The sequence below is a fragment of the Centruroides sculpturatus genome, unplaced genomic scaffold (assembly GCF_000671375.1).
Source record: "Centruroides sculpturatus isolate CEXI.00-Female unplaced genomic scaffold, Cexi_2.0 scaffold1090, whole genome shotgun sequence".
Classification (NCBI taxonomy): Eukaryota; Metazoa; Arthropoda; class Arachnida; order Scorpiones; family Buthidae; genus Centruroides; species Centruroides sculpturatus.
The window spans coordinates 107912-119462 of record NW_019385317.1 but is presented as its reverse complement, the minus strand read 5'-3'; the positions used below and the strand labels follow the sequence as shown (position 1 = coordinate 119462).

The window sequence follows — 11551 nt, the reverse complement described above, 5'->3', positions numbered from 1 at the left end:
ACAGGGGCGGATCTACATAGAGACTAATAGGGCTTAAGCCCTGGGCCCAAAGTGTCAAGAGCCCACAAAAATTGAATTATCATCATAAATTTTTAATACATTTTCATTAACAACACTTATCGTATAGTAAAATATTAATAATATAATAGTAATGATAATTTATAGTAGGGCCAACTTACTGATGAAAAATCGATCACAACATCTATAACTGAAGTCAGAAACTAGCTACTTCAAAAAACAACAAAAGAAAACCTATTCCATAGCGTATCCTAAACCTGACACATCTTCGTCACATTAAACAATTAACTGATAAAGCAATACCATAAATATTAATTTTTATCAGACATCTGACATGAAAAAACAAAACCTATAACAACAGAATCAATACAAAACTACTATTATTAATGAAGCGAAAAACAATCTTGAAAAACTTTTGCATCAAATCTTAGATGAAACCCCGAGCTTTTCTCATGAAAATTACAAATAATAAAATCCATACAATCTCTGCACTTACCAAATCAACAGTGGTTTTAGGAAAGTCCAAGACCTTCAATCTATAATCACTCATATTCGACGATATTTTTATAGAAGAATTCAGAAGTAGAAGCATTGGCACGAAAGCCAATGAGAGAGTATAAACATTACCTACATCTATGCTCGCACTGCCTTCAATTATACAGAAATAATAAAATGTTCATAAACTTTTGTAAACAACTGTCTGCAGGAATCAATGACATAACGATAGATTTCGCGCAGCAAATTTTGAATTGACTTCAGTTTTAAATATAGCACTCAGAAGATAACCAGTATTATCATTTTACCTAAGCCTGGCGACGGCCGGATGGCCGAGTGGTCAAGGTGACAGTCTACCACTCTGGGGATCGAATCCGGACGGATCAACGAATCCCCAGGAATTTTTCGGGGATGGTCCGTTCGGATATGTCGGGCCCCGTCCCTCACCACCCAGTCGCTCCATTGTGGGACTGGTCGAACCCATAATGGGCCTGCTATAAAAGGGCCTCTTAGTGCCCACAGGGCGGAAAGAGTAAAAAAAAAAAAACCTAAGCTTATTAGGCCTATGACGTACATGCCCATATCTCTCATACTGATGTGTGCCCATGGATTTATAAGGAGAATTTTTAGAATCAATGTAAATCGGTTTCTACCAAATGTAAACAATCATCCATAGAAAAAACAGAGGATTAGGCCGGGGGTCACCGGTTGTATCAACATGTCGATGGGAAAGTTGACACTTAGTTGTCAAAGACTGCAAGTTATCATCAACAAGGGACAATCACATGACGCCTTTCCCACGACAATTGTATAAATGAGCGAAACAACAGAAACTCAGGGTGATCACTTGGAAGTTATATTTGGTAGATGTGCCAATTTTCTTTAAAAATCGATCAGTAATGTGCTATAGTATTTTTTTAAATATCTATATTAATATCGATAATATGACATACGTACAGTACGTGCAGAATCAATACATTAAGTGAAAATGATCTATTGAATAATGCAGGCATTATTTTGACCGTAAACTGCTGAATGTATGTACTGTATATATTATATATTATTTAAATATATACTTATAAATAATATAAAAATTTATAATTTATCAAATTTCTATTTATTAAAATATATATACTGTTACATGTAACATATGAAATTCATACATTACAAGAATGCTATTATCCCTCAACAACAATCAAATGAACAGAATGTTGAAACAAAAGTAATGAACATGAAGTACTAAAATTAATATTATCGCATTGAAAAATCACTGGTAAGATCATCATCATCAGAATCTTTTTCACTACAATGTTTTTGTATGGTTGAAGCAGATGATGGTTTCAAGTATAACATTATCGTTGTTGCTTTCAAGTAGCTCCTTTGCTAATAACTGCTTCAAAGAATCAGTAAGAACTCGATTTTGTAGTTCAGTTTTCATTAAATTTAATTTCAAAAAAATACGTTCAACTGCTGCACTTGATTGAGGAAGCAATTGTGAGGGTCGTAAAAGCGCGTCGGAAATACGACTAATTACGAAACTTTTACGTCAGAAGGTTTCGAGGATAGAATCGGGACAGGTCTGATGTTAATGACAGAACCCAAATGGGACGAAAACTTTTCGAATTGTAAAACACACGCGGCGCGATGATAAACCAGCAGGGGGAATGTGGACAGAGAGGAAAAGCCTTGTCGAGATACTTGCGAACAAGTGTCGGGTCGAAGCAAGCGGGAGAAAGGGGAGGTCTAAGAACAAAAGGGACATCTGTTAAGTAAGAACGCGGTAGGGGATGAATGGTCATAAGAACATCTGGTGGACCGTTTAGGTTCAAAGATGACAGAGAAAAGGGCCATAACAGAGTAAAATACGAGCGTGAACATTAAAAGCCCCGTCATCACCTCTCCGACCTTTCCCGACCCGGATCGGTCTCATGTTTCGCCTAGAAACAAAATAATGACCAATCTGGGTAAGGGAGAGGATGAATGGGACCAATCAGAAGGGTGAGATTCGGGAAAAATTTTATAAAACCCCGAATCTCAAGGACAAGGGGCAGCGTTTCCTCCGTACCAATCGAGAGGCGTCGGCATATAATCTCAGTATTCTGCATAATTAGGATTCGTCGCGTGAAACCTTGGCGATCTATCTCCATTCTTTCTCCAAGGGGGTATCGGACTTTGTTTCGAAAAGGGACCATAGCAAAAATATCGCGCGCGGGGTTGTCCTTGCAGATTAGCGGGCTGAGATCGCAGGGAAAATTGTTGCGGTGGGCGTCGCTGCGGGCTTGGGGGATGCCGCGGACTTAGCATTCCGTCATTCGCTCTATCAGTTTCTTGTATCTGATTTGTTCGCGAGGGTTCTCCCCATTGGAAATTGTTTGTTGGCTTAGGCAGTTGATCGAGTTTTTTTCCTAATGTCGTTAATTGCTTCGAAAGTTGCGCGATTTTTGCGTCAAGGGCCGATTCTCCCCGTGAATTGGATTCTTCTGCCAGTGTGTCGCAATCCTCTACTGCATCATTGATGCCGGCCACTAAATTTCACGTTTTTCCCGCCAATTGATCTATCGTTTCTTCACGGATAGCTATCTTAAGTGCTTCGGCAAAAGTCGCGGGGTCATGCATCATAACCCATCTTTTTAGCCTGTCCGTTAGACCATGCAGAAATTGGACGCGTAATTTTTCGTCCAGTTCTCGCAGTTGACAGCGTTTGATAATTGCGTTCTCCTCTTCGTTCGCATCTGTCTGTTCTATGCTTGTCGCGCTAGCGAGGGATTGCAAGCGGACCGCGAATTCCTGAACCATCTCATCTCGTTTTTGAGTACATGTATGGAACTTCTGGACATGTAAGGAGTATGGTTCTTGGTCGAAACGCTGAATCATCAGCTTCCGAAAAGTTTCGAACTCCGTTACACTCTTCATGCTGAGGTCGCGCCATGCAAAATCTCGGGCTACCCCTGTGAGCTTGCACTTGGCTATGCTCAGGCACTGCCGAGGGGTCCATCCCGCCAGACTAGCGATCTCTCCCAACGTGTCAAAGAAATCGGTGACACACCCTGTTTCACCCGAAAACGTCGGGATCAATCCTCCAAACGCGGAAAAGGAGGGAAGAGAGCCGCTACTGCCACCGTCACAAGGTCGCGTCGGTACACTTGCATCTGCATCCATTGCTCGACCCACTTCTTAGAAAAACTCTTTGTCGGCGTAACTTACTCAAAATTTCGTGTGGGACTATTAAATCCCGAGCTTCTGACACCACTGCAAGTTCAGAACTGATATAAATTGGGCATAAAATCCCACTTCTGACACCACTGTAAGGTCGCCGACTTTAGGGCCAATACGTTAATTGTGCGTCAGGAAAACCTAGGGGCAAACCTTATGTGGGTAGTGGCGGTAGGAGACAGAGATGACAAGTGTCTTACACGAAAACCGTTTATTTTGACATTAGATTAACTTAGACAATAGGAATGACAAAGCGTAACAAGCTGGACGTCTGGTGTTCCGTTCTTTATATGCCCCGGAACTCAAATGAGGTATAGACTGAAATTCTTGCGTCCTGTGACAGAGCTGTTGCGTTCGATGATGGAGTTCTGGCGTCCGAGGACGGAGTTCTTGGGTTCGGTGACGGAGATCTTGGGTTCGGTGACGGAGTTCTTGCGTTCAATGACGGAGTCCTCCTTGTACAATGGTTTGCGAGATAGAAAATAGGAAGGTTCAGCTGACGATAGACACAGGTGCAGCTCTTACTTTGATTTCTAGAGAGTTATTTCCCGATACAGCGCGATTGCCGCGAGCTGAAACTAGATAGTAGAATTAATAAGTGTTACCGGACACGTTATCGAGACATTCGGAAAGTTTAAATTAAAATTCCAAATCGGACGTTTGATCTTTCTCCATGATTGTTATTTAGTGCACCCCGAGATCACTACGCCTAACGATGGAATCTTAGGTAGGGATATTATTCAAAAATACGATGTTACAATCTCGGTTAGAACGCGACCCTTAGTTTCCCCTCAAAAGACTAGCTGAAGTAAAAGAAAACGGAGATAGTTCAGAATTAAGTGAAAACGTCGAAAAGAATCGCGAGAGTGAAGCGAAAATTAGCCCCACGATGGCACGGTCCCTATAGAATAATCGCGGAAACGAGTCCTGTAGATTTTATAGTCCAACACATCCAACCCGGAAAGAAATTGCATACGCATGCTAATTGTGATAATCCGAAGGTACTCTTAAAAAGAGTTTCATAATTTTTTCCCTAAACAAACTTAAAAAAATAATATACTTTAATTTTACGCTAAAATATATAAGAAAATGATAAAATTTGGAATAATTAATAAAACATAACCTAATAAGGTTATAAAACTTTTACATCCTGCAAAACTGCTAGATTACTCAGCAGTTTAACCAGAAATGAGGATGTTTTGTATTTTTTCTCCGTGCCTTGTATCTTAGAATTTTGCACCCCATCTGGTCTAATGACACATCATTTCGGATAATCATGATGGTGCAGAAAATGTGGATAAAAAGAAAGGTTTTCAGATACTCAGGGCAATTCCCCCAGACATGCCATAGGGAGTTCATTCAGAATTGCCATAGTGAGCGCTCCAACTCCAACAACCGAACCTGTCCCTACTCCATTCTACAGGAAGAGAACAACAAGCTATCTTCAACATGAACAACGAGGTAATATGAGTATTGTAAAACTCTCTCTCTCAGTAGAAAAGACAGATCCTAGTCTCGTGATAAGATATAAGTCATGTATTTTTCATGTTTTACATCTGTATTTATATTATTTGCTAGTATTATTGTTAATTATAATGAAATTATCATCTTCTATATAAGAAGAACCTCCCTAGTCTTAAGTTAGACATATGTTTTATGTTTTGTTGTTCCATTATTTGTATTTGTTATTTTGTTCTTCTATAATTAAATTGTTGATTTTATATTATATAACCTTCGTAGTCTGGTATTTGTTACTTATGCACAACTCACACAGAATCTTATCACTCGGGTTCTGAGAAAAATTAAGCCATCCAGTGACAAAGTGAGCAGGTCTAACAGATCTGACGATTAGAGGGCCTGGACCCTCGTCCGTATTCTCACACTAATAGGTTAAAACCTGCAATCGCTAGATTGGAATTTGTACCATCCGATGCAGGAGAAGGAAACCCAGATGCGTGAAACGCCGATCCTTCACCCCTAACGGAGGAACAACCTCAGAAAGAACAGGTTGACCCCTGGGATGAAATCATTTTAGAGTCACTGCAACAAAGTCAGTTAGATACCACAAACACCGCTGGAAACACGGAAGTTGAACAACCCGTGACTTCGTCGCAACCTACACACAACTATGCTCTCCGAAGTCAAGGACCAGTAAGCGAGTATCCCTGGGTCCTTCCCAAATCTTCGGGAATTGTACAACCAAAAGTGGGAGTGTTACAGGACGCGAAAGTCAACGAGATCGCTCAGCAGAGTGAAGGCCTCTCGCAACTGCCACACCCTCTCCAACTGGATTGTTCACGAATTGTAAATGGTAGCATCTCTTTCTTATGATAGGGACGGTATCATCTTCCAAATGGAGCGAAGTCTATTGTAAATACGCCTGCGCATCTGAATCAATTGTCACCGAATCAAAGTAATAATAATGTAAACTCCCTTTTTGGTAGATAACGATGGGAAAATTTATAGTAATCTATTTGTTCATATTGCTGAGTCGCACTGTAAGCGACGTATCGACGATTGTACCTGCACTAACCAAAGGTATCATATTCCTGCACCAAGGAAACTTCCTTATGACCACAAGCCAATGGACTATGGTTATAGAAATATTGTTCGAAGAATACAACAAATACCTCCGTGGTGTGCATCGTCACCTGGCCGCCCTGTCTCCCGTTGTTAAGAAGGGAAAACAGAGAGAAGAGGACCCCATGCAACCTTTGTGGACTTTAGCGGACGCAGAACTGACCAACCTACAACGATCCCTCGCCGATTTGGAGGCAGAATATAAAGAATTAAAATCTACCGTAACTATAGGAAATCCCTCTCGAACGAAGTGAGGATTAATCGATGTTGGAGGAAAAATCTTAAAATTTCTCTTCGATACAGCTACATCAGAGAAAGTCGAAGCGATGAATAGTTAGATAGATAGATTATCCCGAAATCAACAAAAATTTGTGCACATCTTAGGAGCCCAAGCAACCGTCATGAACCAAACCCTACAAGCGGTCAAGGACAACCGGAAGTATATCGAAACCGGAAGTATATCGACATGATGATCTGACGACAGAACTATTTAGAGGAACAACTCCAGGTGTTCAGTTATTCATTCGTCGTTTATACGTTCGTCGTAAGTACAGCACTTAGATACGTGGAAAACGCCGTTACAGAATTAAGAATCGGCGTCACGAATTTAAGACAGGCAGTGGAGATGTTAGAAAACGACAGACTTAGCTCATACTTCCTGCCAAGATCACAGTTGTTAGAAGCGCTAACGGAAGTAAACATTTACCCAGCGGAATTTCGCTGATCGAGACTCTAAATGAAGACAACGTCTTTAAATACTATCAGTGGAAAACCACCACAGCAGTAGCACTTCCGTCAACACAGAATTTTCGCAAAGTTTCCATTAATCAATCCGAAAGGATATTTTGACTTATATGAAGTACTGTAGTGGAGTTCCTTGCATATTTCCCCATTTCGAAAACATTTGCTCATTACCAGACTGAATATCCGTACATTGCCTTGTCAAGAAATCGACAACTTTACATGTTACTAGAAGCCCATGACTTACAAAAATGTAGGTCCGGACTAACCACGATTTGTGCGCCGGAGGTCGCCGTTTGGAGACTTCCGTATAAATCATGTGAATATGCTTTATTCATAGCGGATAAGCCAACGGTAAACAAATTATGTAAAAGAAAAGTGTCAATCAATCCAAAGCCAATGTTCCGACGCATCGAAGAGGAAGGAACTTGGATATATTACACTCCATCACCTTTAAATTTGGTTATCGAATGCAATCTAGAAAGAGACCTACAATGTTTGCCAGTCAAGATGATTAAGTTGAACAACACAGGAATCTTTAAATTTCCAATGACTTGCACCGGCCATGTGCCTGGCGTGCGACTCAATGCACATTTTCAATCACAAACTTCCTTTAAAGTTGCGCTTCGAAACCATTACGTGATACCCGTGATACCGGACGTTCTCAATCTTACAAAAGTAAAAATTCTGCGGGAATACATCCAAGGAAATATCACTCCAGACGTCCTCCAGCACAGAGAATATGACTGGTCGATAGAATTTTCGAAGCGAATGTTACAAGAAATAGATCAAGAGATCAAATCAGTAAAAACAAATATTTCCTCGTTGATACCAGACGTGTTAAATCATCCATTTTCTATGTGGAATTTAAGTCTTATAGCTCCTGTTATCATAATAGTGACACTTCTGATGGTTTGGAGATGTCGCAGGCGGCTACGCTGCCTGGAAAGACAAAGATCAAGGAGCCTTTACCCATCTTTCAAAAAAGAAGAGCGAATAGAACCCGACGTAATGGAGATGACCGAACAGTTACCGATTACGGTGAAAGCTAGACCGCTTCCCAACATCCCAGAGGAAAGACAGGATGAGCGGGAGCCAGTAACCCTACCTAAACGGGAAGAATCCGTGACACTTTTCGTTGGCTTTAAAACAATTCCCTCGAGATGAGACGATTATAAAGCGGCGCGAAATAATTTAACCTCCCAAAGCGGTAGCCTTATGTATTAATCTTTTAGTTAGAAAACAGAGACTCAACAAAATTTTCTTTTCCTTTTTATATAGAGACGAAAATATGGAAGAAGACCGAGCTATGACTACACCAGAACAGGCTTCGCCCTGAGAATCCCTTCCGGAACCCGCTCTGATGGCCTTCTTTGAGTGTCCAGTCTGTTATGACTACATGACACCCCCTACTTTCCAATGTCCAGAGGGACATACAATCTGTTCTCGTTGTAAAACCCAAGTCAGACAATGCCCGGTCTGCCGGGGAAAATTAAGAAATTTTCAATATTTAACATTAGAGAAATTAGCCGAAATTATAGCTTTGCCATGTATCTATAAAGAAAACGGATGCCCAGAAAAGAGACTTCTTAAAGACCGAAAGGTTCACGAATTGCATTGTTCTTTTCGAATATGTTCTTGCCCTTCCTTGGACGAGACCTGTGACTGGGAAGGAGTGTATCAACAAGTTATCCCGCATCTGACCGAGAACCATTCTTACATCCATCATTTGAATCATGACTCAGTTCGGATATCTATCATAGGGATAGATGTGGCCCTACCTCTCATGTGGATATCTTGTCTCCACTGCTACCGGCAGGACATTATCATCCAAATCATTAAAACGGAAACTATCGATGAAAACTCTCCCCTTTATATCGTTGTGCGAAACGTAGGAAACCGAAAGGATTCGGGACGCTTCCGCGGGAGAATCGAAGTTCGCGGAAGAGGAAAAGTAATACAATGGGAATCTATTCCCCGAAGCGTAACCGGCGATTTAAAATTTATTATACGAATGAGAGATTGCATGACTTTAAATATAAAAATGTTAGAGCGGATGCTTGAAAACCACGTTTTAACCGTGGTAGTGACCGTTTTTCCCGTAAGAAACCGAGGGGCTACAGACGAGCCCGATCTAGACACGGAAGTCTAAAGCATCTATTCGGAAATGAACGAGGTTCCCCTCCTCAAGAACAGAACTCCACTTGTATATTCGGGAAACGTCGCGAATGAAACTTGCTTTTCGAAAGCAGGAGGAGGAGGAGGAAACCCGACATTTAAGTGTTCTAATCATTTAACCTTTTCTCTCTCTTATATTTGACAGACAATACGATGGCCAACGGACTCTGGCAACTAGAGGAAATTAAGATGAAAGCCCCCGACCTTTCCCAAAGGGGGAAGAAGTACAGCTGGTGATAGAGCCTGCCGTTGTGCGGCACATCATAAGAAAACGCCAAGACGCCCCGGGGGCATCGTCTCCTGATGTGCTCATCTTGCCCCTGCCAGGGGGGTTGGACCCCGACTTGAGAGGGGAGGTAGAAGAGTCGATGGCTCTGGCTACCAACAGAGTGTTACAGATCCAAGCAGAAAAAAAGATATAGAGGGAACAAAAACTCCAACTGCAGAAAGGACCAGCAGCCTCCTAACCTGGAGCCTTTTCCCCTCAACGACAACAAAGAGGGGGCGAGACCAGGAAATGGCAAATACCTCCATAAAAAGAATTAGACAAGATCAAGGGATATTAAACAAAATTAGAAAAATAAGGCGGATGCAGGAGCAAGAGGCAATGTTCTCAGCGGCACGGCGAGCACAAGGTTGGTATTGCCACTAGAAAAAAAAAACAGGAAAAAACAAGGGGGAAAGAACTGAAGACCATGTAACAAAAAAGATTTTTGCTGTGTATCCTAATTATATATATATAATTTCTATTGTCATTACATCATATTTTATTGTCATTATATTATATTTTCTTTGTCAATATATTATATTTTTATTTTATCTCGTATATTGTATTGTATTGTATTAAATTCTTTTAATCATGCTATATGACTAGTTGGACAATATATTCGGAAGCTGATCTGTCGCGATCGGAAATAAAAACACTAGTCTGGCAGACGAAGTGGTCCCAACGAGGAGAGGGAAACTGAGACCCCTGAAGTGAGGTACAGCGGTCAGACTGGCAACCCGAGTCGCCAGGTAAAATGTCGCTAACCTCAGAACGACATTTTTAAAAGGTGGGGAGCCCTGTGAGAGTCGTAAAAGCACGTCGGAAATACGACTAATTACGAAACTTTTACGTGAGAAGGTTTCGAGAATAGGATCGGGACAGGTCTGATGTTAATGACAGAACCCAGATGGGACAAAAACTTTTCGAATTGTAAAACACACGCGGCGCGATGATAAACCAGCAGGGGGACTGTCGACAGATAGAAAAAGCCTTGTCGAGATGCTTGCGAACAAGTGTCGGGTCGAAGCAAGCGGGAGAAAGGGGAGGTCTAAGAACAAAAGGGACATCTGTTAAGTAAGAACGCGGTAGGGGATAAATGGTCATAAAAACATCTGGTGGACCGTTTAGGTTCAAAGATGACAGATAAAAGGGCCATAACAGAGTAAAATATGAGCGCAAACATTAAAAGCCATGTCATCACCTCTCCGACCCGGATCGGTTTCAAGTTTCGCCTAGAAACAAAAAAATGAGTAATGGGGGTAAAAAAGAAAATGAATGGGACCAATCAGAAGGGTGAGATTCAGGAAAAATCTTATAAAACCCCGAATCTCAAGAACACGGGGCAGATTCTCTCCAAGACGCCAGGTCCTTAGCACACGGACATCCACACTCAACAGAGATTGACAGTCAAATCTCAGCCGTGAACCAGGACTCCGTCATCAGACGCCAGAATTCCGTCATCGAACGCAAGAACTCCGTCCTCGGACGCCAGAACTCCGTCATCGAACGCAACAGCTCTGTCACAGGACGCAAGAATTTCAGTCAGTAGTATATACATGAGAGACTCTGGGATAATTTGGTTAACTTCGCGAGGGTTTATAACTTTTATTCCAGAAACTCTCATCATTTTGAGGAAAAGACGTCGAGCAAAGGCTTAAATCGAGCGAAATCGCAGAATCTCTCGACCGATTTCGAGATAATTACCATCCCAGAAACTCTCATAGGAGTCGAAACCACACCCATTTTCGATGCCCCTTCGGTTATACTTCTCCGCGAGATTTGAACGAGAATTTCTGGAATAAATCGTTCCATTATAAGATATCGCGAATGAAATTATATATATATCTTTGACAAGACTAAGGATATTGTAAACTGCAAAAAAACAATTCTCGGATTCCTTAATTTTAAGTACAAACACTTTTAACGGTTATATATTTAAATTATTTTTCTATATATAAGAGAACTATTATTTTTGTATAAGCGAACTGATATTTTATTTATTAACACGATTATCATTTTTGCGAGTGGCGCCATCTGGTAAGAAAACTATTAAATCCC

The 11551-nt window shown here is 41.1% G+C and overlaps 1 protein-coding gene across 1 annotated transcript; it reads left to right on the top strand.

Annotated features, from left to right (window-relative positions):
* The first annotated feature begins 8446 nt into the window (after nucleotides 1–8446).
* Nucleotides 8447–9199, top strand: LOC111637558 (E3 ubiquitin-protein ligase sina-like). The gene has a single exon (XM_023383065.1). The coding sequence runs from the start codon at nucleotides 8447–8449 to the stop codon at nucleotides 9197–9199; it is 753 nt and encodes a 250-aa protein (XP_023238833.1).
* The last annotated feature ends 2352 nt before the right edge of the window (nucleotides 9200–11551 follow it).

Coding starts and splice junctions, on each gene's coding strand:
- LOC111637558 (XM_023383065.1), top strand. CDS start 8,447: ATGACACCCCCTACTTTCCAATGTCCAGAGGGACATACAATCTGTTCT.